Source organism: Zonotrichia leucophrys, chromosome 3 (genome assembly GCF_028769735.1).
Source record: "Zonotrichia leucophrys gambelii isolate GWCS_2022_RI chromosome 3, RI_Zleu_2.0, whole genome shotgun sequence".
NCBI lineage: Eukaryota > Metazoa > Chordata > Aves > Passeriformes > Passerellidae > Zonotrichia > Zonotrichia leucophrys.
The window spans coordinates 57545814-57573198 of record NC_088172.1 but is presented as its reverse complement, the minus strand read 5'-3'; the positions used below and the strand labels follow the sequence as shown (position 1 = coordinate 57573198).

Sequence of the window (27385 nt, the reverse complement as noted above, 5' to 3'; positions counted from 1 at the left end):
ATTTGCCAGAACTGCCAAAGGTTAGAGAAATCCTCTTTTATAGTCTACTGGCAACAGAAATAAAAATACTTCTGTATTTTGAGTAGCATGAATAAGTTTGAATTACTATAATAGGAATATAAGCAGCATTTAAAAGCAGCATAAATGAAATGTACAATATGAGAATTTGGTTTCATTCCTTGGGGTTTTTGGTTTTGGTTTTTTGTTTGTTTAAATTAAGGAAATACATTAGAAAGGTTTCTTTATTGTGGCAAGATATTTACAACATGCCTTGACTTTGGAGAATCTAAACTCATTATTTCAAAATGAAAAAGAGTATTTGCATATATATATATATATATGTATATATATATATATATATATATCCAGTTGCACATTATGGCCTCTGTTTGGGCATGGACCTGCTTTCACTTAAGGAAACAAAGTAGACCTAATAGTCCATTTCTGTTTTCCTGCTTATGCAGAGATAGACATAAGTCAGATAGCTGTGCAAAGCACACAACTTTACTGTCTACTTAAACAGCTATGGATTGGTAAGCAATTCTCACAATCATACTTCCTGCCTCTTCCATTACTCAGCTGCATCTCTACATTGCCCCTTCATGAATATATATATGTGCATATATATATATGCACATATGTATTTTAAACGCTAGTATATCCCTATTCTAAATACTGCAAGAGCCTCTCCTCACTGCTTTGTGCCTTTAGTTCGCATACTGTGCCACCTACAGCTCGCCCTTTTTCTGACAGCCACCAGGACAAAGGATGCTAGACTTACTGATTTATCACAGCATGCTTGATATGACATAAAAAGCATCAAAGATTGCATTAAATAAAAAAATAAAAATAAAAAAGCATAGGATATGCCTGGCATCCACCAGATGTGAAATTCAGGACAATTTTAAATACCTTAGTCCATCCCTTGACTTACTAAGCTGCTGTCAAATATTTCTATGAAGTCAATTCTGTAGCAGTATCATTAAATTTTAATTAGTCTGGGGCTCAAGCTTTTTGTATAATATCATTTTTTTGATGCTAAATTATACTAATTTCAACTAAGCTTTAAAAGGCACACATGCCACCCATTTACTTCCCGAAATGGGATTCTTGGGTAGTCTGATATATTGAAAAACACAGACAATTAAAATATCATGCCCAAAAAGAACCAGAAAATAGTACAACTAAATTGCACATCCACTCATCAATTGAATGTAGTAGCATTACACAGACTCAGGAATCTGGTATGGGAAAAAAGTAAGCACAAGTGGTCTTACTTTGCTCTCTGCAATGTGTTTGGCCAGCATCTCTTTTGGGGCCTGCAGGAGCACTCGCAGGCGGATCTCGCACTGCTCCATGAGGTGCTCCATCTCCTGCCTCTGCTCGTGCCACTGCAGGCTGTCTGTCAGCATGTGCTTCAGCTGCTGCTGCCGCACCTCCACGCTGTGCTGGGTGCTGTCCCACTGGTTCTTCAGCTTCTCCACTGCAGAGGACAACACAGAACGTGAAAAATATGAGGCAAGTGAAAAACTAGCCATAACTACCTCCCACTTTTCAGGGCAAAAGGCAATAATAGAACACATTCTCAAATACAATAGTCTCAATATTCAGTATTTCAGTTCGTCGTCTAGTTGACATATTCACATAAGTAAATGAAAACAATCAGGTGTTTGGCTTCCTCTTGTTTGAGTAAGACACCATACAAGTAACAACCATTTTTTCTGGTATATTTCAGAGTCATTATTCACTTTTAAAGTCCACACATATAGGAAACTTTACAGCAGAGATATGCCAGCAGCAGGGCTCCAAGGAGCACAATTTTAGGGTGATTTTAGGATAATAGAAGCAATAAGTCATCTTTTTGCATCTATAACTTAAACCAGTAGAAACAAATAAATAAATACTGTTTGGACAGTTTGTATAAAGCAAACTGAGCATTCCTGACCACTGTCTCATGGCACCTACACTGCAATTTTGGCCAATGTAGAAACATTCCACAAGGTAAACAAACTACTTTGGCAATTTAACTCCAGCACAGGTTTCTATAGAATTTAGTAGATAACCCAGCAGAAGAGAGAAGTTATTGGTTACACCCCACTCCCTTCAAGTGGAAGGAATTCTATTCCTTTCTCAATAAATAGTTTCATTAGATGATGGATAAATACACTTAACCTTTAATAAACAAGGAGTGAAAAACACAACATAAGAGCCTAGAACAACAATAGTGCATCACAAAAGCAGTGAATCTGTCTTTGGAGAGAAATGCATGGCATCATACGTTTTCCTGGATACTTACAAGACCATTAAAGCAAGTGTATTATTTGAAAGTCTATAGAGCTGGAAACCCGTTTCTCTACTACCTGTTGTGACAGTTACAGGGAACAAATTATATCACTAAAGAGTATGATAAAAAAAGAATGTTGTAAAAAAGTTAATGGGAAAAAGTAAAACCAAAAAAGACTAAGCTGGATTTCCTGAGCATCTCACTACTCTGATGAGAAACAGGTACACAGTATGTAAGACTAAACCAATGTATTTATTTTAACAGTAAGTACACCATTTTATCAAAAAATTAATCTTGATGCTCAAGTCACTTCAATTTTCCATGAAGCAAAAAGCTAAAGGTTGCACTAAAATTGAAACCATTTAAGTGGTTTACATTTTTCTAACCTTAAGCAATTAAACAAAGCCATTGTGCTTCATCTGCTTGAAAAAAATCTCTTAACTTTAATACATTCAACCATATTCTGTTTAGTTCGCAAAGCTCTCAAAGACTGGGGCAGCAAAGCCCACCTGTCAGAGTAAATATCACTACACCGAACTGGTAGACAAACCTAATGATTTGTGCAATATAGATTCATCCATTTCAACCCCCAGGCAGCTTGTGGATTAATTTTCAAGCACAGATATTTGATGTTCACATAGTAGTATTGGTATTATAGAACAAATATTTATATACTTTTTCTTATTAATGGACAGATTAACCTTACTCTCTAAACTGCTGACATATCTACCCTTTTCTCTACCTCCTGCAAACAGGACAGAAAAATAGTGACATTCCTGGTAGCCTCAGAACTTGGTGGGTTTAAGAGGTAAGTTCCTGGAAAAAGTTGTTCTGAAAAATATACTTGAAAAAGTATGGGCACCAGCCTGATATCACAGACAGAAAAACTAGAAGGAATTTCTGATGAGACTTTTTCAATTCTAAGTGTCAATAAAGTTTCAATTCTAAGTGTCCCAAAAATTGGGAGCGAAGTTCCAGAGAAGGAAGCTTTGCTGTTTCTCTGCTCCTACCAATTTGAGTAATTATGCTTCATCTGATGACACACAGCAGACTCCCAGAAGGTTGTAGGGCATTGATACATTCTGATATATATTCAGTGTCTATCATACTCAGTGTTTAAACAAAGAGGTGCAAAAGCAGGCCAGAGCTTCACTTTTCTTCAAAGAGCAAACTTCTCTTAACAAATGTCAGTGGTAAAACCTTCAATTTTCATGTTTCATGACAGGCGGAAAGTCTTCACACACAACTAAAGTATCTACTGGAAGCTTAATCCATGGCACCACATACAACTTCTTTTTTCTCACTCTGGATGTGCATGACTATAGGGGAACTCAAACTTCAACACACAGTCCTTTACTTCTTGTTCAGCTTTTCTGAAGAATCCTGAACATTTTGTGAATGACCCCATGTCCCCTTGTTGATTGACTCCATGGTTATTATCCTGCCCTGAGTTTCCACCTCGCCCCTAGTTCTGAGTGACTGCAAAACTAAGTTGCTTCTTTGAATCTTACTGCCCCTACCAGTATATAGTCTGTGAACCTCAGACGGCAGATGTCATCTCATCAGATCCCCAGAAAAACCACTCATCTTTGGGCTTCCCATCTGACCACATCATCTCCGTCAAGTCTTATGGACACCAAAGAAATTAATGCAGATGGAGTGAAGGAAAACTACATTACAGAGGAGAATATAATATATCTTTACATTTTTACTTCTAACTATGGTATTCCCTGCTGCATGAAATTTCTAATCTTAGCAATGAGCAAAGCTTAAGACTTAAAAAAACAGACTGTCCATAAGTTTCATATTATGACAACTGTACATTTCTTAGGTACAAGTAAAATAAATTTTCAAAGGGAGTGGAGACCTTTAAATTGGAAATTAAATTTTCAAGTACACGTCAGTTAATTAAAATCTCTACTCTCAGTGAACAATTTTCAAAGTACACACACAAAGTCATTGTCCTAAAGTCAATACATTCATGTTTTTAACTGTCCAGTGCCTCAGAGCTCAACAAAAAAAGAAACATCATTAACTCCTTTTCTCAATAAATAAAATCCTCATCCCTGGGTCTGTGGCTGTGAAGAAACCCAAGTTCTTCACAAAATATTTAAAAGTCCCAGCAAAATTATTGACCTTCATACTTGAAAAATCAGCCAATCAAAACACAAGAGGCAATTCTTGTTCCAGGAATTTTCATTAGACTGTTTAAGTGAAAGCCACTTAACTGCCAAGTTTTCTTTCTCAAGGAAGGCAACTTCAGCTATGCTAAATCAATAATTTTGGAAAAAGACACAAAGATTTTTTTACTGCTGTAAAAACAATGTATTTGCAAACACAGAATGGATAAACTTACTTTTTTCTGTAATCTCTGTCCTAATGTCTGAACTGGAAGTTTTATTTTTCAAATTCTGAGCCAATGTAAAAACAGAATCGAGCTGAGGGTGCCGATGGTCCATATCTGCATTGGTTATCTGTTTTTAAGTCCAAAAAGTAGAAAACAGTTAAATTCATCTGTATTATTTAGGTAAAAAAAATACACGTCTCCACAACTATATAGCTGGTCCCATCATTACTGTGACACTTGAACTGTCACAGTATAATAGCACTGCATTAAAAAGCTAAAATATTGTAAATTGCAGTTACTGAAAATCCAGAGGTGAAGGTTAACCTATCAAACCACACTGTTACCACTGTTGTTGCACAATGTTTTCCAATATGTTTTTCATAGACTTATATGAAAATAAGTTTCTATAACTTATTTTTCTCCTAACCAAGCTTCATTTATATATATCAGAGGCAGCAGTGGGTGCAGGGGAAAGTGAAAAACAAAAACTGGAAGGAATAATCAGACTATATAATGTTGCTCTATAAAACATTGTTCTCTACATATACCAGAATATTACAAGTTAAAAGAAAGAGTTTCAAAAGCTACATCATGTTATTCTTCTAAATTCCAGACTATGTGTGAGATACTCACAGAAACAATTTAGCACTTGTTTAGCCTACAGCTTTAACTCTACACTTAGTTAATCTACATTAAGTCAAATAAAATGAACCTTAACAGCAGCATACATCTCACTTATACTGCCCTTAGTCACGGTTCAACATGGCATGAGCTTTCAACAGAAATAAACATTCACATCATAACCATTTATGTTACAAATTTTAATCCTCTTAGCATGTCTCTGGAAATCAGTTTGGTGTAACTACAGCAAACAAAACTCATTAGAAACCAGTAAAGAGTGAATCAAAGATCACCCACTAAGCAGACATGAAGCTGCTCTAAAGCTTTCCATGTAAGTCAACTACTACAAACCCCAAAAGATGTGAGGAGGTATTCTCCAATTTCTTCATTTTAAACAAAAAAAACCTGTGAGCCAAGCTCACATAGGGACACAAGAATAAACAGAAAATGGCTCTGAAGGAGAAAGGAGTATAATAAGAGCATTTAAAGTGTAACTTTCATGTTATGCATTTAGCTGCAGTCAGGGTTTTCTTCCCCTTAAAAACATTTTATTGCTTTTAGCTTCTTTAGTGAATGCAAGAACTATTAAAATGTGAAGCAATTTTCTACTAGCCTTCACAAAAGCACATACTTTCATTCGTGTAATAGTCCGATTGATCTCTTCAGTATTTCCCACAGTGACTATGTTTGACTTGAGCATCTGGTCAATCAGCACCAACCAGTCAGCCAGCTCAGTTCTAGTTTTGTCCAGATCAGCAGGTGCAGAAAGTTCCAAAGCCTGCTGAGTCTGAACAGGAATTTCCAAGGAAGAAGATGCTAGCACCACCTTTTGGATATCTAAAACAGAGTGTGGGAGTTCTGTTAAAGCACAAGTAATCATGGCCACACGAGCAGTTCTCAGAGTTACAAGGGGCTTTTAGTAATTCCTATAAATATGCAACAGCATCTACAGAGAAAGCACAGCAAAAATTCTATTTTAACAACCAGAAGCTAAGTAATGAGACTTATGCACCTTTAAGGCAGCTATTTTCTTACTGCATGCCAAAAAGACTCACCCAAATGATTCCGCCTAAATTCAAAATAAACAAGATGAAAACTTGCAAAGACAAAGTTACATTAAACCTAATGGAAAGAAGCTGAACACTCACTGACATTTATTAAGCATAAAGCTCAATATTTTTGTTTAAGATAAACATCTAAAGCTGTCTTCCTCAGTTTTGTATTATGTAGCAAAAAGGTCTGCTCCACTCTTGGCTCAGAATTCACTGATGCACAAGTGAAGCTTCTGGAACAGATGCTTCATGGACTTGGCATTACACAACTGTCTGAAGAAAGGACAGATGCCCACTAGTTCAGTCACATCTTCCTCTCTTTTTAACCTGACACAAGAAACAAGTGAGAAATGAGCTGAATGAATAGTAAGATTCACTCCAGAAGTTGTGTTCTTGTTCCAAGAAACACTAAGCTACATCAAACTGCAGCATGAATATTTCACATTTCCCTCAAACAACAAAACACAGGAGTTTTGTTTAACAAACATGTTGTATGAAAGGAGAACAAGCTGAATTCAAGATTTTAAAAGGATTAAACAGAAGTTGGTTTGCCTCATATTTTCTTTAATGATTCTGAAATTAAAAAGAAAACAGAGTTAATTGACTGAGGTTTGAGTTGCAAAATTTTTTTAGGCAAGGGCTGTCTTATTTGCCTAAATTTCCAAAAGGGAAACCTGGGCATTTTTTTTACAATCTGTATTTGCTGAACTGCCTCCAACAACTTGAAAATATGACCAGTGTCAGCATCTGATAAAAGAACACACATTTAGACAGCTTTCCCTAAAACATTCAGAAAGCTAAGTACCTAGCAGATAAGGAGATCCATCTGGCCCCCTCAACCAAGCCAAAAGAAGCAGAATGGTCTTTATTTATAAGACAGTAAAAAATCCACATGCAAGAGACTTTACAAATAATTAGCTGCATGGAAAGCTTCTAGTGGATCTTAATTAGTAAAAAGCATGAACACAAATCCACAGGAAACAAAACACAGAAAGCAGGCTGTCACAAACACAGCTATTTTGGTTTTTACTCTGTACCTAGTCCTGATTAGGAGGCTTAAGCTTTATAAAAATTTCTCCATTTCAAAACTCTTAGAGAAACTCCAAAAGACTCCCCCCGTCCTGAAGAGTAGAGTGACTTCTTCTCTACCCAAATATTCCCTCTCCCCCATGCAATGAGAAGGCTGCCTCAAGTTCAGCACAATGTTTCAACATTTCTTATTTGTCTAAGTACATAGAGAGTTTTTTTAATTACTTTTGACTGCAAACAGGATTACACTCAAGACAATTAAGCAGAACAGAAGGATCAATTACTCACCAGGAGGCTTTGTCTTTGTAACAAAACGGGACTGCCCAACAAATGCCTCCAACTCTCTCACTTTGTCAGGCACTTCTCTGAACACCTACAGCCCAGCAGAGAGAAATAAAAACAGTAACACAACCTATATTAATGGCAATTATTGAAAGACAAAATATCCTACACCATGCCTCAGATATATTTTAATTATTTTTTGGAAAGTATTCTTTAAAAAACAATAAAAACTTCAAGAGATGCTAAAGTGTTTTTTCCATACATCCTAGTGTAACACCTAGATATTGAAAAGAAATAAATTGTTGTAGACAGGCTGTTTACATAGTTTTTACAGTCTAAGCACCAAAACTACAACTCATTATTTGAACATACTTTGAAGAAAAGACGATGCAAAGCATGATTTGTTGTCAGTCACACAAAGTAAAGAAACAGAGAACTGACAAAAGAAAAAGTGTTACAACTCCGCTGTCGTGAAAGCAAATGTGCCTATATGCTTTCTAAGTGTTTTTAAGTCAGTGATGAAAATGTAGTGCTCAGAGCAGTGGGGGAGTCCCTATTTTCATGGCTGAGTTGGTAAAACACATCTTTTTCTTTCCCTGAACTATCAAAAGCCCCTTTCCTCAATAAATTCTTATATCTGTCACCCATAAAATAATTAAAATGATTTAATTTTTTCATTTGGATCTCCAGGCTTTGCTTGAAAAAAATCTTGCTTTACTCCAACCAGCCTTGCCAATGAGATCAAGCACATGAGTTTCTCATTTACAGTAAGGTTTAAGAAGAATCACAGACACACTTGGTAAGATTTTCTAAGCTCTACCACACCTTCATTTATTTTCCTCTTAACTGCTACAAGCATTCAAGTTTCCTACACAGCAAAGATTTACTCTAACTCTGAATTTCAAGTTAATGCTTACTGTTTGACTCAAATAAACAAAACATTTTTGATTTAGCTGATACTTGTGATCCTTCTTTCAAAAAAAAAAAAAAAGGGAGCCAATACAAGAAAAAAGGAAACAGAAAAACCTAAGCTAACCAAATAACCAAATTAATTCAATCTGATGGAAAAATGTCCATCAGTATTTTCATATGTAAGTGGTTTGGGGTTTATTTCCAAATAAACCCCAGGGTTTATTTGGAGCCAGACTTTATTTCCTGATCAAGCCTGTATGGTTCCCTAATCATTTTATGTACATGCCACATGAGATACATGAGAAGGAAAACAACCATTCCAAGCACACCATTCTGTTTTCAACCTCAGGTACCCAAAGTTAAAGAAATGCACACCTTATTCCACCTCACATTGAGGGACCGCAGGCAATCAGAAAGTTTGGCTTTTTCCTGAAGATCAATATTTTTATCCAATAGTACTTCAGATTCTGTTCTGTTCAGCCATTCCAGTTTGTCACCCAGAACTTCCATCTCTTCATTTAAGACCTAAAATGGACAGAAGAGTTATAGACTGGAACAAAATGCATACATGCTTAATTAAAGGAGGAGGAAAGCTTTCTTTTAATTCCAATGTTAGACCTCTTCCTGAACATACACAGAGAAGCTCCTGTTTTGGTTTCTGTGCTTGAACTAGAAATTATTGAAACATTTATTACCTTTCACTTCCAGCATTTATATTAAGGCAGATGACAAGAAAAATTACACTTTGATGACAAGCAGGAAATATTCAACTGACATGAGGGAATTTATTTAGGCAAACACAACTGCAACTACTTCACATAATTTATAAACACATATTCAGGACTTCCATCTTAGATTTGGTCTAAAAGAGGTTGGTTGGGGTTTCGTTGGGGTTTTTGTTGCCTTTTTTTAAAATTAATGATTTTTAAGAAACAAGCAAGCAGGTTAGTTGGACTGACTGCTCCTCTCATTCTTTTAGGATTTCATAAACTTTTTCTTTCACACATTCTATAAACCAAAGATGTCTTGTTGTCAAAGCGAGACACAAAACAGGAAAAACACATACATATGCACACAACTTACTTAAAATGGAACAAAACCCTTACAGTGTAAAAAACAGGTTAGATAAAATCTTACACACAAGAGATTATTACAACTGCCCAGTAAATGGGACAATGTTGTTACTCACCATTTAGGGTTATCAGCTTTTTTTCCATAGGTTTTAGCAATTTAAAAGTTGACAAATACACATCAACTCCAGTGAAATTCTACTCACTAAATTCTATCAGCAGTATATCTATTTCTCCCTGTCTCTCACACAGACACCATCCTCTGGCTACATACCAGTTACCAACTCAACCCAACTTCATTTCAAGGTACATCTTGCCTGTGTAAAAAATCTCACAAAATTGTCTCAGAGAACCATAATACTTCTTTGGCTGTTCATAATGTCAAAACTCCTCTCCTCAAAAGCCATGTCCCCATCCTTTACACAAGACATACCGATGCATACATATTTACACACTAATCAGTCTTGCCTGTAATTCTTGCAAGTTTTCTTCATGGTTGAATGTAAATCTTGTGTCCAGAGCATTTTCTACATTTTCCAACCAACAGCGCAGCTCATCAAGCTTCTTCCTGTACTCTATCAGCTGCTGGTCCTCTCCTTTTAGCCTTAAAAAGCAAAACAAGAAGTCCAGCACATCAGTCCTAAATTACTTCTGATGTCATGGTCAACTTTTTTTTCAGTGCTTGAAGAATTTTAAAGAATTCATTTTATCATCAAAAGATTCTACCACCCTCATTAAAATGCATGATATTTACAAATAAATACTACTGCCTTAAAACCAGACAAATTTTAGTTCCAAAGTCATAAAACAGACTTTTAAAGACTACAGAAAACATTAAATGTAAGTGATAGTAATGACAACACCTTCAGGCATAATCATTATAAGGTCCTTGAATTCTTCCCCTGGAGATTTTAGGGACATACATAATACTTCCACCAAATCACATAAAACTTTAATGAAATTTCTCAAACTAAATAACTAAGCAAGATCCTATTTTATTCTTAAACATATCAGGAGATGTTAAAAACGTGTAATTACATTAAGCTTTTACTTTACAATATTGTGGAAATCTAAGAACTATAGAAATTGGTTCAATTAGCGTATCTCTGTCAGTAATAAAACAAAACTTAGTGTAAGGTACATACAAGTTCAGCTTCAGTCAGAGAAAGTAGCTGAGAAGTTATTCTTTAAGAAGTCTGGCTTTATAAGGATATTATTTTTAAAACAAAGGGAAACTGTAAAAAAAGTTTTGTGGTTGTCATTTTGTGAATTGTTTTAAACAAAGTCTTACTAAGCAGTCAACTTCAGGTGTATTTATGAGAAATTTGTTCTAGAAGACAGTTCAAAGCAGAGCTCCAAACATTAGGAAAATTCAGATTAATAACAGCATGCAATAGAATGCACTCTTTCTCCCAGCGTCTGCTCAATGAAATTCTCCTTATTGCATCTGTTCAGACACTCAAATTTTTGATTAACTTATTACCTTTGTTGTCTATCCATGACCTCTGTTGTGATTGCTTTCCAACGTCTATTCAATCCTGCCAGTTTCTCCTGCAGGAAGCTCCCGTCTGTAGCAGACAGCTTTTGTATGATCCCCTCCCCAGTTCTGTTCAATGCTGAAATACTGGTCTGATGGCTGGTGACTCCCTCTTCAAGTTCCTGTCAGAAACATAAAAGCCACACAGAATTTTATTACTGACCTGAAGTGACTTTGATCTGGCTCATGATATGCAGGATGAATCCTGGATGCATATTATTTTACTAAAAGAGGCACTTAAAACCACCTTACTTACAAATGGATGCTGTTGACAAAGTTATTAATGATCTTTGATTGAATGTAATTCAATTTTCTAGGTGTCATAAGAAGATAGTGACACAAATTAGGCTATGAATATTACAAAGAATCACAAGAATTCATTCAGGCCACCAGTTCTAAAATCAACACTCCTCTTTGATTCCTTTTCTCATTATGTACAGCACTTCCGAGTGGTTCTAACAGATGGTTTGACTTTTAACTAGGTCTTTTCATAATTTATATCCCAAATATTTCCTTACCTTCAGAGTATTTTAGCTAAGATATTTATGGCAGAGCTGCCATGGTCCCAGACACCATGGAAAATCCATGAAACTAAAGAAAGTCCGAAAATGTTGGGATTAAATCTTCAAACATCCCTAATGACTGCAAAAGTCCTACACTGTTAGCAAAAATTTATTTACAACTAGATTAGGAATAAGATAATTCAAAAAAGAGAAGTAAAATGCGCTAGAAGAAACCTTCAAGCAGCAACAAGGATAAAACAGAAGCTGTGTCTTAGACAGAACATAGTTTTCTTTCAGAACACACATTGACACTCTGATACCTAATACTCTCAAAAGAAAAATCTGATCCTTAAAGATATGCTTTCTTCTCCTTATTTAAAAGGAAGTAAAATAAAAAAATATCAGGGAACTAAATTCCAGAACCAAAACCTGAAAAAAAAAAAAAAAAAATCACACCTAAGACCCCTGTAATTGGAATCTTCTTTTTCTAGATTGTTTACACATGGCAATATCTCCAAAATACATTCATTTAAATAAATAATTTGCTAAGTTATAAATTACCTTTTTGGGGTCCATTTTTTTAAATTATGAGTCAAAAGTAAGTGAAATCTTATACTGGATCTTTTATCTGATTAAAATATTTTTGAAGTTTTAACAAAACTTATAAACTGAAAAATCATGCCAACATTTGAATTATCAAATTATCTCAAACCAATCCATACTAAGAGTGATCATATAACCCCATACTATAAGCAGGAGTTGAGTTCTTCTCCAAGAATAAATTTTAAACTGCAGCCAAAATAGAAATGTTAAGAGTTACTGCTTTTTGAAGTGTAATTGCACAGCCTCTGCAAATCCATATGTCTATCTATAAAACTACAAATTTAGACTAAACTCTAGACTGTTTCCAGCTTGCTCATTTTCTGCCCCAGTCCCACGTACCTGCTGATGGAGCCCAGCTGCCTGCAGCTCCAGGCTGCCGCCGGGCCCGCGCGCATCGGCCAGTAACGCTTCAGCCTCCGCGATCCAGTGGGAGAGATCGTTGAGATCGCAGTGGAACTGCCTCCATGCCTCAATCGCTCTGTCAAAGCAACTGTGGGAAAACACAGGAGGGAAAAATTACCCAAAATTTCACCTAGAAGGCTAGGAATCCCACCCCAGTGAGCAGAAATTTGCCTTGCAGAACAGAAAGACTAGCACACAGCCTGGCTAACCAAGTCCTAGTACTGAAGGCTTCCTGGCACAGTAGCAGCTGGTGAAAGCCAACAGCACAGACTGTCATTAACTTCCAGCTGAAGGAAGAAAGGGCAGTCCTCAGCAAACTTGTTCTATCACTTAAAAAATAAAGATTGATTAGCTACAACAAATTGGTCTGCAGAACCCTTCCCTCCTTTATCGTGAAACAATTCAGCTATCAGACAGTGTAAAATATGAAATATGATTAATTGCTCAGATTTTTTTTCTCCTTCATGAGGAGAAAATGGGGTGCTGGTGCCCAGAACTTATTAAGTGAAGGTGATTTTGATTATATATTTGATTATCAGTGAGCACACATAAGTAGGTCTTATAGCATTTAATCACACAATAATTTAAGAGATACTTCATTGTCATCATCTTTGCAGCCTCAAATAATGTGTTACTTAATTTGAAGGGCAACATGTTCTTGCATGGAACAGACAGAATAACCATAGTCAGAAATTTGTTTTTTGATAAAATGAGAGTTCTGTTATGTTAACGAGCTACCAAAGTAAGAGCATGAGAAAAACATGTCAGAAAGGAATGGAGTGGCTTGTTTTCTATTTGTTGATTATTAACTATTCCCAACTAATAAAAATGGTCATCTTTAAAGACCTAAGAGGCCAAGACTACTGTTAATCAGAGGACCCTCTGTTTTGACTGAGGAACTATGTCATTTGCAGCCCATTACTGCAAACAATTGCAAATAATTGCAACCATAAAGGCTCCAGGGTTATTGCACATATATGGATACAATCTGAAATTAGCAGCATAATAAAGATCTCTAAAACCAAACTTTAAAGGGCTACCATTGCAACTTTTTTTTTAACTGAGATTCATTTCATCAAAATTAAATCTCTATTTATTTCTTGACATATATAGGGCTTATTTGTTATTATTATTATTAGCCAATTAAAAAGTCTTGGAAGAAGTCTTAAAATTTAAGATTCAAAGAAGTCTTAAAAATCTCCACTTTAATTTTTCTAACCTTATCTCCTAGTTCTACCATTTCAGTTTCAGCACATACCTTGATTTAACACCCTAGACCAACCACTGACCACAAATTTCAATGTCCCTTTATTTCTCACATATGTTTCAGTCCAAGCATATTGTCTCATAACAGTACTCATTCCACATTTAATAAAATATATTCTAAGCATTTAAAATAGATTAAATGAAGGTTTTATAGGCTTCCTCAAAAATTACAGTTTTTCAGGGAGTTTTGGCCGCACGACTTTCTCAGAATACAAAATTTAAAACTTCAGAGAACACTGAGGTACAAAGTTTTAACTTGCACCATTTCTGTTGTGGGACGACAGCTCCATCAGTATTTTGAGCAATGAGCAAAGTTCCACTCCAGTTTTGAGTCACATGCATGTGCTGCTGTTTCCCTACAGACTGCCTCATCTGAAAGCTAAAAGTATCAAATTCCTGTGACTGTGACACCAAAACTTGGCCATCATTTGCCTCCTCTGCAGGAATCCACTGTTTCCAAGTCATCAACACTTAGCACTGGGAGAAAACCCACAGCAAAATGAGCAGACCTAGCAAACCAGCGCAGTTACAAACATTAAGTCTATATATACATACAAAATCCACACTTTTTACTCTACACACGTTCAAATGCAAATGCAGTCAGCTGGATTTAGTTGACTACTTAGAAGCTTTGATAAGTAAAGTTGAATTAAACTTGTGCTTGGCTTCATCAGAGCATTTACCAAAGGTTTAACTACTTAGCTGGCATTCAATCACAAAATCTTTACTACCTCTGAAAACTAAATTAATCTTTTGCCGGAGGCTTCAGATGCTGCTTCTTCTAATTTTGTCAAAATTTCCACCCACTCCAGACATAGAAAAAAGCCAAAGATGATTAAGGAGATAGTTATCCAGCTTATACTTAGTGTAACACTGGGAAAAGCAAGCTTAAACTTGACTATGAATTCTTCTTTGTAACAGAAAGGGTTTAAAAATACTAATGCCATTTGAATATTGCAATTAATAACATCTTCAGTGCTCAAAAAGCATGCTTCTATTAAAATTGCAGCATTTTATATATTCAAGAAGCTACATATCATTTATCTAAATTAGTAGCCCAGTAGTCCCTTTTTGTATGAAGCCCAATATTATTCTCATTAATATGGAGAGCTTTACAAACTTTATGAAGGTCAAGATTAATTTGTATCAGCAAAGTGACTGAAGAGGCAATCTGTTGCATTTTGCCACTTCTTCATAAACACTGAACTTACTCTTTGATTCACTTACCTTTCTCAATAAGACGACTAGATTTCTGGTTAGCCCTGGCTACTTAATCAAAGTAAATTTGAGTAGCAAATTCAGCTGTACTCACAAAATGTTAACATTAGTTAACTCACAAAATGTTAACATTAGTTAAAGCTTTCCAAGTAAGCTTCAAGTGGAAAAAAAGACATAACTAAAGCTTAGTGCATACAGTATCTATGAGGACAATACTATAGCTACAGGCATATAAATATGGACAGGCACCAGATTCGGGAGCAGTTGTCTCCAAATTCAGCAGGTGACCACAAGCACCCAGGAAGAGCACAAAGCTCTACATATCTGGCATCACTGCTTTCTGATTTAAGAACTCACAGTGAAACAACATTGCCTGCTGAGTTATTAGAAATCTTGATCCTTCACTCATCCAGGGGCCCAGAATTTCTGGAAGTGTCTATTTGGATGATACCACAAACTGATTTTTATATCCCCATACAAACTGATTTTTATATTCTCTGAGAAAGAGTTGGAAACACCTGCTTATGTAATACACACTCTTCCTAAAAACATCTCTTCAAAATACACTACCACATGTGTTTGATATCAGACTTCTGGTGCTACAAAGCAAGTAAACACAGTTCGGCATACCTTATGCCCTACAAAACTTCTGCATCATCCATTACCTTACATCATCATTAAAAAGGAAATACTGTAAAAGCAATGGAACTTCAGTTTACGTCTTTGCATTTAATTTTAAATGTTATTAAATAATTTTCAGTCATTAAGGGGTTTTCTGCATAGCAGCAATCTTGGTGTACACTCCTGCTTGCAGTGTGAGCACCTTCAGCTTAGTGGTAACTGCCGGAACATGTGCTTTGACACTTTTACAAATTCCAATTTGAAATATTCCTCTAATACACTGTCCCAAGAATTACTTAGTGGTATTGAGTTTGTTTTTAAAGATTTAAAACTGATTCAGATAAAGTAAAAAGTTTATTGTCTCTTCTATAAGGGTTGGGGAGAAATCAAACTTTTTGCCCAAGTGAAATTACATCTATTTGTGGCAAGGAAATTAGAAATGCATATTTCTTAAGCACTTATTTTAGTATTCTTTTGTTTTCCTAACAACAAAATTTTCTAATCAGGTCATCTCTCATCTTCAAATACTTACAACAAATATTATTGACAACTGTCATAGGTGCTGTATTTTAAAAACCCTATTCTTTCAAACTGCATCCTTCCTTCAAAAAACAAAAAAAATCAGCCTTGAATTCTTCATAAAAAGATGTCCTACTCAACATTATTCTACTAGAACTTTGCTTTGTGATGCCTTTACAAAACCAAAATTTTACATTCCATAAACAAAACATTCTATCTCACAGACTAGAAACAATGAGCCTCATGAAAGCAGCCAAACTTCAATTTCCATGTTAACAGTTTCAACGTTCAATAATTCTGGAAATTATTTTGTAATACCAACAAATAAAATCTGATAACTCCCAAATTCATCTTCATCATTAAGGTACATTTGAAAAACACTTACATAAACATGTACGTTAAGTATTTACATGGCCACAGAGACCAATCATGCTTGACTTACCACTTACGATCATTGTACATTCTATTAATTCTGTCCCATTCTGCATTCAGCTGTGTTAGTGCATCTCCTATTTGTATTGCCTCAGGTCCAGATGCTTCCAGTATAACATCAGGCTGCTTTTCATGTATTACTGCAATTTGATCCCCAAGTTTATCCAAAATATCTTTTATGTTCTGCAAGTACAGTAATGGCACAAGTCATTAGTAAAGTTAACACCAGCAGGAAATAAAAGAAAAATACCAAAAGATAATATTTTCAAAATTCTTTCCCAAAAATCAGCATCTACAGTAAGACCATGACCACAGTAACCTTTACAGTTTAAATCAGTTTTAGCAAATTAACTAAATAGCTCATCATACCATTTAAACGTGTATCCTTTTCAGGTATTTATGAAAAGGATGTAATAATTCATACATATCTAATTTGTTCCTAAGGTAAAGGGCACACCATACTTCTCAAAATTACACTAGCTTCACTATTAAACAAATCTACCCATGTCACTATACGTACTCTTTCCTCATGTAAAAAAATGGACCACAAAATGCAACTTCATCATGCTTCATGTAAACTCCCATATGCACAGAACTGCAAAAGCATAAGGCTGCACAAAGGTTTTACCTTTAAATGACAAAGTTAAAGTAATCAATTTCAAATACCACTGAACTATTATGTGAAAATTCCTTTAAACCAGACATTGTTGTAAGACTGCCTTGGTATTCAGAAGACAAACAGTCCATGCAGACAGTGGAATTTACTTATCTTTTTGAATTTAAAAGAGTAATGCTTCTAAAAATTTTATGCTCTGCTATTTGCTTTTTCTGAAAGCTATATCAAAACTTCAAAATCAGATGAGACATCTGCACCAAAAATACCAAAAGTATTTTCAACCTGTCTTAACATAACCACTCCTAACTACATTCAAGGCAGCACAGAAGCAGAGTAAGCAGGGTTAAGAGAATTTCATCAACAAAACAAAGGCTTCCCCTTTGTCAAAGGCTGGCACCATTCCCATATTTGCTTTTATAAAATATATAAAAAAACTAAAACACAAAAAATGGAAGCATGTGCACAGCAGAAAGGAAAGCATGTCAGAAAAGTGGACTGGAATTCTGCAAACCTTTTAAGGACCTACGCAGCAGCTGCAGAAACAGCCAATCTAGCTCTTAGTGAGAGGCAGAGCCCAACTACACCTCAGATATGACACACGGACCCCGCTATGATTCCCAGTCCAGAGAGGTACACCTACACTGCACCATGCCATGTGTAATTACCAACTCCAATGGATGTTTTCTGAGGGACTCTATTTCACACTCTTCTGTATGGTAAGAATTAACCAGGGCTCATACTTCTCCACACTCAGCTCATATTTGACAGGAGGATTCAGTATTTTCAAGCATGATTTCTTCATCTCCTTTTGAAAAAGTAGAGGTCCTCAACTATTTCCTCACTATAAATCACACAGGCAAATCCACTGGCTGACAATAAGGAGAAGGAGCTTAAAACTGAAACAATATTGCTGTTTTGCTCATCACAGCAGGTACCATCATCTTGTGGCCTCATACACAACTTCATAAAAAGACAAAAATCACCCTTTCTCCTGTTCCTATTTGAGCAATTGCTTTCACATGACCTAAGAACAGCAGCTGTATTATGGCTATCGAGCAGGAATGTAAGGAGATTGGCTTCAGCATTTCTTTAAGTATTATGTAGACTATGATGGCAAACGCAAGCATCTACAACAAATTAAACCTTGCTCCCTCAACCTCCCCCCCAGTTTTCATGCTGCTACACTTTGTACACTTTGTATCCAGATTATGCATAGAAAAAAAAAATTAGCCAACAGAGCTATCATTTTTTCATTTTCAGTGTATATTGATCTTGTATACACCAAGCAAAACCACAAATGTAGTAATAGAGTTGTTAGGGTGGTGGCCTTTCTTCTGCTGTTTCCCTTCTCTGTTGCGGTGTGTTTTAAACTTTCAAGTCCCTTTCCCAGGTGTACCAATACCCTCTTCCCCTCCCCCCCTTGTCCCTTGCTGAGTGAGTCCTGTCAATCAGGCTTAACATTCCAACAAGGCATGGTGTGGTTGGTCAATTTCAAAGGATGCCACTCAGGCCCAGAGGTCATTGGTCTGTCTAGGTGTCCCTCGTCCCTTGAGACCCCGCCCCTCCCACCTGGTTGGTGGCTCACCTGTCCCCTCCCCCTGCTCCGGGAGCTTAAAAGGTGAATCAGGCCATGCGGCTGGCATTCTGTTGGAGCTGTTCCTAAGATTCAGGCCTCTGTAACCATGGAATAAACACCTCTGGATATAACCCTCCAGCAGAATCCTCTCCTTTTTCTCTTCACCATCACCTGAAGCCTTCCTCCTGAGGTAAATGGAGTTCCTAACAAGCCTGGACTTGTTTAGTGCCCAGCTGCAACCACCAGCAAGCTAAAGGTGTCTCTGGGGTGATACACCACAGCTGCTGCCTTTGGCTTAGCAGCGAGGGTCAGACTGGCTCAGGCACAATCTAACTGGTAATATAGGGATTCATATTCCAATACTTCTCCACTCTGAATATAATGCTTAGGCATGCAGTACCTTCAGTGCATCTTCCTGAGCTGAAAAATCCTCATAGATGCCAGTATTCAGCTCTGGTGCATTCAGCAGCAATTCAACATCAGCCATGGCCAGCAAAACTTTGTTGATTTCAACCAAGTACTCAGCTGAGAAAGGCAAGGTCCTTACTCCTGTAGCAAATTGGCCTTTTAACCTCTGCTGGACAGGGATTGCCTGAAAACATGAAAATTCATTTTATAATTCAAGCAACAATCAATTTTATAAAAAAAATCCTAAATCAATAAACTATATTCAGAATAATTCCTTTTCTACACTAGAAAAGAAAACAAAGGCCTTTCTAGCAAGATTACATTCATTCAGAAAGCTGCAAGTCCTGCACAAGACAGTTTGTTTATTTTAAAAGTTAGGAAAAAGTTGATATCACGCTTCAAAATGACTCTATTATTCTTGATTAAAACTCCAAGCAATGGGAAGGGTACCACTGTTTCTCTTAACTTGATCCTTACAATTTCCAGAAATAGCATTTCTTGATTGAGCCTGTATCTAGTGTTACAATCCACTCTGCTTCCTTCTTTGCCAAGATACCAATTTACTGAAACACTTATTTCCCATCCATATTCTTTTCAATAGGCATCCCCACCCACATTTTCTAACCATTTTTTAAAAATAAATTAGTGCTCCACCAGTAGTCCAATATTTTGCAGCAATAAAAGACAGTAACTCCTCCAGAGCTTGCCAATTGTTTTCTGCTCTGGCTGCAAGACTATCTAGCCAAGTACCATGTTAGCAGATAAGAGTAAGAACAGTAATTTAATGCAGCTTTTTCTTGGCTCACTAATAGAGGGCTGGATCTGAAACATTGGGAAGATTGCTACAGGAAACTATCCCTCTGCCACGCCTGGCAAAAAATTAGCAGAGGCAGGTAAAGCACACTGAAAGAAAACATTTTTAGCAGAAAATGCTTCTTGTCAGACGGAATTCTGTTACCATCTCTGAAAACAGCCTAGTTCTTTCAAATTATCAAATAAAATAAAGCCCACTTCCAAATATTGAAGAACTCAAGCAACTTTAAATCACCATGTTGCACTTGGTGAGTGAATCAAGCAAGACAGAGGCACGGGACTGTGGGATTTACTAACAGCTAAGAACACTCTAAAGTGTGAAGAATAATTGTATGCTTATAGCAATTTCAGCCAGTGAATTTTACTTCGCAATTTGTCTGGGCTGGGTGCACACATGAAAATCTCTAGCAGAGCTGTCAACCAATAAAATATTAAAACCAAGTGGCTTGCAAACACCTGTCTGTATCTTCCTCCTTCACATGCTTCTGACAATTTCAAATATGTCACTCAAATTAACAGGAACCTAACATATCCAGCATATGTAGTGCAAATGAAGCAAGGACTGCAGCAGAAAAGGTATGTTCACATATTCACGATTCAGGACTTTACATGCACTAAATGTTCCTAAGGATTTTCTTTGGTTTGTGTTGGTTTGGGTTTTTTGGAGTTTTTTGTTTGTTTTGGGTTTTTTTTTTGTTTTTGTTTTTTTGTTTTGTTTTGTGTTGATTTGGATTTTTTTTTTGTTTTATAAAATAGACAGTCATCCTGTTCTGAAACTGGGGACACAGCTTTGCTTCCACAAAACCTTTACCACTAAATATGATTTGCTCTCAGTGATTCATTGCACACCAAAGAAACAGGATGCAAGGGCATAGTCTACTAAAATCTACTAAAAACAAGAATTACAGAAAAGCATCACAAACTACTCAGTACTGCTTTTGATTCAGTACAACAAGCAAGCATCACAGTTAAAAACAAGGCTTACTCCATATGTTTTAGCTACAAAGCCAGCTTCTTGGTCCCTGATGCTCCCCAAATGCATTTTCTTGAGGCTCTGCATATATTTTATCAGCTTCCATCAGTGAAATTCAGAGCAGAAGCCCAAGGCTTAGACAGTGGCATGATTTCCTGTGGACGGAGAGGGCCCCAGTTCCTAAGAAATCAGACAGTCTGTGCAACTCAAAGTATGTTTTCCCTAGCAACATGAAATATGTCAAGGTAAGAAAAAACACTAGGATGCCTACTACAGCACAGCCATCTGCAACATCTTCACAAGGTGTTTTCTCTAGCTCCCACATCATTCCAGAAGTCCCATTCTCACACAGGCAGCAAGACTTCAGAATAAAGACTTCACCCACATGAATAGGTCACTGGGCTTTACTATGTTTCCACTCCCCACACACTGCTTTGTCTCTCATTAGAAAAAACTTGCACAAGATTTAAAACAGCACATGTTGTCATGCAGCAAACTTGTTCTGTACTTGTGCATTGACATGTTCTGAAACTTTCTGCTTTCCCAGTAACACCATCCTGGGCCAGATTACTCTTCCTGGCTAAGCAGTGAATTCCTCTCGATGCTGCTCCCTCAGAGTACAGCTCCTTGCTGATCTCCTCCAGCTGCCTCCCGTCACTGAGATGATGCTTCCTCCTCTCACAACCCTCATTCTTAAAGGTGAACATAAGTGCTATAAACACATTAGTGCTTCAGTACAGCCGAGTTTTTAATTGTTCAGCTGTTCTCTACCTTGCACTGCAGACTGGAAGCTTCTAAAATGCAGCATAATATGCTAAAAAATAGAAGTGGAGTTTTATGTAACTCTCTCACAGTTACCTGATAAGTACCTAAATATCACAGAAGTTGGTTTTGGTTGCTTGGCTCTTTCATTTTTTTTTTTTTTTAATTAAGGGAAAAAAAACCCTCATGTAAGCAACCTTTTCACAGAATCAGAATGGCTTCATTTGGAAAGGGACCCTAAAGATCATCTCATTCCAACCCCCCTGCCTTGGGCAGGGACAACCTCCACTATATCAGGCTGCACAAAGCCTCATCAAACCCATACTAGAACACTTCCAGGGATACAGATTCCACTGCTTCTCTGGACAACCTATTCCAGTGCCTCACCACTCTCACAATGAAGAATTCCTTCCTAATGTCCAATCTAAACTGACGCTCTTACAGATTAAACCCATTGCCTCTTGTTTTATTCCTCCACGCCTTTGTAAAAAGTCCCTTCCAGCTTTCCTGTAGGTACTGGGAGGTTGCTATAAGAATCTCCCCAGAGCTCTCTCTTCTCCAGGTTAAAAGACCTCTGTCTGTCTTAACAGGAGCAGTGCTTCAGTCCTCTCACAATTTTTCTTCAGCATACACAAATAAAAAGTCAATCTAAGGTTATTTAAGATGAAATCTGACTGGATGACTTAATAGTCCTTTTCTACTTTAATTTCAGTGTTGATAGAGCATGGTTAATAAATTTGCTCTCTCTTTAAATACTAGCAAAAACAAAGGATTAGAGGAATAAATAGAATACTTGGTTATTACTGAACATTCTATAAATAAGGCCACTCAATAAGAATGGCTAAAAATGCTTTTTATCTGGAGTTCAAATAAAAAATGTTATTTCCTCCTATACTCAGCATACAGTTTAACCTGCAATTCAGAATTCAGTTTCAGATTTTTTTTTCCATCTCCTCTTTTACTCTAAGTATATTTTGAAACAAAATCTACTAATGATTCTACTCAGTAAGATTTTTCTGACTTGCTTCCAAGTGGATTTTGGAAGCCCTAGACATTGACATAAAATTAAATCTTTTACCTCCTTGGATGTTTAACTATATAAGCCAGTTTTTAAATCTCAAGTTATCTCAGAGCCAGTTTTCTAAAAAAAGGTTTCCCAAAACTCATGTCCATTTAATTAATGCGTTCAGCAAACAATTGTTCATATTTAAGTAATCCAGAACCTTTCCTACAAAAAGCATACATGAAAAACAAATACATTTTCTTTATTGCAGAAATACTTCAAGAGTCTTCAAGACAATGCTTCGGTTTATAGGAAAAAATGCACTGTGCCTTCAACTGCATATTCACTGCAGTTGCAAAATCACCAATATTCACCATCTGCAAAATTACCATTTTCACTTCAAAACAACTTCCTAAAACCTGGAAAAATCTCTCAGGAATTTAGGCAACGAATTACCTCTGCAATTTCAGGTTTAATTCTTTCCTTTCCCTCATTTAGAACAAAGGCAGAATAGTCCAATTTAAATAAATACTAAAACCCTGTTAGAAAAGAAGGACCTCTATGAGATGTAAACTTCCAGTGCACGCTTTTCTTGCTAATGGATCTGTGGCAAAACAAGGCTTACTCAAAAGTACCTACAATGCAGAAGGGTTACCAATATTTCAAAGATATTTTAACTCCATAATCCCTAGGAGCATAAATTGTGAGGAATATTTATGATCCAGCTACTTCCAGCAAATCAATATATAGATATGACCTTCAAGCACCATAAATAAGTCCTCTCCCCCACACTTGCTTACAAAAGCATAAATAATGTATTTCATAAAAGCCCAGTTGAAGTCTACTCCCCAGCTCAGCAGCTGAAATCTTCCTTTCCCTCCCTGTTTTGCTCACATCAAACAGCAGTTTGTCCTTCTCTCATTACAGCTTCCTCACATCAAGGTGAGTGCTAAAGCCACCTGCACTCCACCAGGTCAAGAATTCATTTAGTGCTTCTCAGTCCTAGGCTGAGATGAGCAACAAGCACTGCAATTTTCAAGTCTGATGGCTCCAAGAAAATTCTGGAGCAAGACTGATTATCTAAAATGATGATATTTGGGAAGACTATTTCTCCCTTTAGCAACGTTATGGTCTCACACCATTTTCAGTGTTCAAGATTAACAGAGCCAGTGAAAGAACAAGCCATAAAAGTAAAATAAGGCTACCTGAGACAAGCTGCCTTAGCACTCAAATATCAGAAATCCACAGGCACATGAAGCAAAAGCAGCAGTTTGAATTTCCACATTTCACATCAGTAATGAAAACTTCTGTGGTCCTTTTGTGACAGTCTAGCTGACCTGAGCAAGGATAATGTCCCTCCATCAACACTCTATTTTAATTGCTATGGTATTGACACGACATTATGCATCCAGCAACCAGATTGACTTATCCAGGAATGGACCTAGCAGTAGCAGGGATTAGCTGCAGTATACCCCTTTAAGAAAAGGGCTTTACAAGAATCAAAGTATCTTCCTTTGAGAAGATCAGTCAAGCTGCAGTGCAACCAACAGTGACAAGGAGGACCCATCTGAGGCATGACTGGCCCCATTAGCAAAGAGCCATGCAGGTGCACCATTTTTCCATTTCTGTCCAGTAATTGATTCATTCAATGCATCTGATGGTCAAACAGAAAAACTGAATCATGTTTCTTTACTTTAAATACACATGAATCCCCATTCCCTTAAAAAAAATTCCAGGGCATCAGGCAGGTCCCCAGGCTTATGTCACCAGAAGAGACTGCTGGAGACCCAACAGAGCAGTCATATGTCAGACTGTTCCACAGACTCTGGGCCCTCTTTGCTGCCCAGCTATTCATGGCAGCCTTTCAATGTGAAACAGTCTTTCTAAAAAGGATCAGATCTAAAAGTTGATACTGAATGGACTGTGTGACAGAGGACAGCAGACCATCTATCACCTGCAGCTGCAGCCACACAGCACCAGCTGTGAACAAAAAGCACCACATGATTTTGTGGTGCAAGTATTACAGGGAGTCAGAACATGGTATCAAGTGGTTCTAGGTTAAAAAGTTACAAAGCAGTCAAAAAGATTTATAGATGCTAATTACAAACCCTTACATGCAGAAATTGAAAAGTCCTTGACAGATGACCTAGCCCTCAATCTTAAGACATTATTTACTGCTTCACAAGGTTCTTCACTGTTATTGCCTAAAATATTAATGTAATTACTACAAAAACATGTGCTTTCAAGGATGGAGAGGAGAAATAAAAAAGATTTAAAAAACATCAACAAAAAATACCCATGAAGCCACAACAAAAGCATCCTCCATATCTGTATCCTCAAAAATTGAGACATACAACTTTCTGGGCAGTCAGTTTTATCAGACCATGACATCGCATCAGTTGCAAAATTGTTTGTCAAGATACACACACACATTATCAGTAATACCTCAACCTTTGTCTGTTTTATTAATAATTCATTGTGTAGACAAATATCCATTACATGAGGGCAGCTTTCCCTCTCTAAGCACTTGAGGTAGGAAAAGACAGCAGAGTAGTTACAATACCCTGACCACAGGATGCAGAGCCACTGGATTTAAGCCTCAAACAAGCCTTTTATCATACCTGCACCAAAGTAATATTCAATCTGGCTGTTTGAATTAAGAGTTTTTAAAAAGGGTTAAGTGTAATCCTCAAGGATCAAGACTTTGCAAGACAAACTTTCCTGAATCAGGCCTACTGCCCAGATCACAGTCTAAGATTTGGGTCTGAAGGATGAGATCTTTTGGACCTATAATGACTATGTAGAAATCCCAAACTAGCATATGTTGATAATCTCCTAACAAAAAATGAATGCTGTCATTTTGAAACACTTCTTTCCACAGAGGTGTCCAAAGAAGATCACTAGATTAAACTCTAGTGTATGAATCTCCAGAGTTCATACACACCATTAACTGTTTGTTCTAAGAAACAGAAGCCTCATTTACCTGTAGTTTTTGTTCATCCTCCACACCTTGCAGCCCTGACAGACGGTCCTCAGCCTCATTCAGCCACTTCATTAGACTATCATGTTCCTTCTTATACTGGGAAAACACTGGAGAGAGCTCCACCGCCTGCCTCCTTTGAAATGACCTGCACTCCTACAATCCAGTGTATTGGAAAATATGGTGTAAAAAGAGGGAAGTAGTGAACAGAATAGGTCTTATTTATTTGAAAAACAAAAATACTTGAGGGATTTATTTGAAGGAGCAAATTCCAAAATATGCACTACTACTAATTTATTTTTGTAATAGCTATATTCTCTTTATCTGCATAGACATGTAATCAAAGACTGCCTGATGGTCTTGCCCTGCACTTTGAACTACACCTCAGTTTCTCAACTCTAGCAGATTCAAACAGGAACTAAAAGGAGCATCTTTGTTCTAGACAAAGCCATTTTTAACACAGCATGTGTATGCAAGCACCACAACATGCTGCAGTCACTGCTAATACCCTCTTATAGGAAGGAAGAGGAATGTGGGAGCAGGCTCAATCACACAAAGGGCTCATGCTGAGGGGTTGGTATGTTTGCGTACATGTGTATCCATAGTCACTCTTCACATCTAGTGGTGGGGATAAACCTCTGTTCAAGGGCCAGCAAAGACAGGTGAAGCAAATGCCCAACTTGATGCACCCACCTATTTGGGTCAATACATAGGGTGACCCTCTGTGAAGCTGTGAAAGGGACTTTAAAAATCAAAACCATTCCCCCAAAACCTAGAAACAGGAAAATTCATATTTTGGAATGGGAAAGATTCAGAGAGTCAAATTGTGTGCACATACATGTAACTCTTCCCCAGAGAATCACATATACTGAAAAAGTCATAAGTTATAAATATGGATTACAGGTTGCAAGTGGGATACCGAAGGGAAAATTGATAAATGAGCTGTAGTAGCTACCATAACTGTACCTGCAAACTGTTGTACTTTTTCTGCAGAAGCAACAACTGTAGGCGGATCTTCTCTCTCCTATGGTCCTCCATAGGCTGTTGGAGCAACTGCCCTCCTCTCTGTAAAACTTCTTCAATCTGAGCTCTTTCTTGATCCAGCTAAAATTACACAAATCTCTATTATCTACAGAAATTAATTTTAGACACATTAGCTGCTCAGATAGTAACAGCAATTGTACCAAACTTTTGTCTTATAATCCAAATGGGAGCCAAACAAATTCAAGCAGATATTCTCCTCAACAACTACCAAATCATAAAATCCAACTTCCCATAAACTTTATAAAGAGATGTACTGAAAGAAATTTAATGAGCCAGCAGTATGCATTCACATCAATCGGGTATTATGACTTTAGCACCATTTCTATTCTAGATATTCCTTGACAATAATAAGCAAGCTCAGAGCAGAACATTACAAAATTAAAAATTCAATAAATATAAAAATTAAAAATTCAATAAATATAAAAACAGTATAAAAGGAAGGCTACATTCTATAACCATAGGCCCTTCTACAGAAATAGTTTAAAATTTGTGTTCTGTAATGTACATGGCAT

The 27385-nt window shown here is 36.8% G+C and overlaps 1 protein-coding gene across 4 annotated transcripts in view; it reads right to left on the bottom strand.

The window, feature by feature from the left end:
* Positions 1–27385, bottom strand: part of UTRN (utrophin) — a 341485-nt gene that overhangs the window by 188895 nt on the left and 125205 nt on the right. For 3 of the 4 annotated variants that reach the window (XM_064708388.1, XM_064708386.1, XM_064708387.1), the window contains 12 exons: positions 26796–26933; positions 25833–25985; positions 19291–19482; positions 16709–16881; positions 12580–12730; positions 11081–11256; positions 10066–10201; positions 8903–9052; positions 7622–7706; positions 5884–6089; positions 4641–4758; positions 1278–1483 (listed from right to left, as the gene is read on the bottom strand). In XM_064708388.1, the coding sequence (XP_064564458.1) occupies positions 1278–1483; positions 4641–4758; positions 5884–6089; positions 7622–7706; positions 8903–9052; positions 10066–10201; positions 11081–11256; positions 12580–12730; positions 16709–16881; positions 19291–19482; positions 25833–25985; positions 26796–26933 (1884 nt within the window). The remainder of the gene's footprint in view (positions 1–1277; positions 1484–4640; positions 4759–5883; positions 6090–7621; positions 7707–8902; positions 9053–10065; positions 10202–11080; positions 11257–12579; positions 12731–16708; positions 16882–19290; positions 19483–25832; positions 25986–26795; positions 26934–27385) is intronic. The other variant, XM_064708389.1, reaches the window with a different exon arrangement.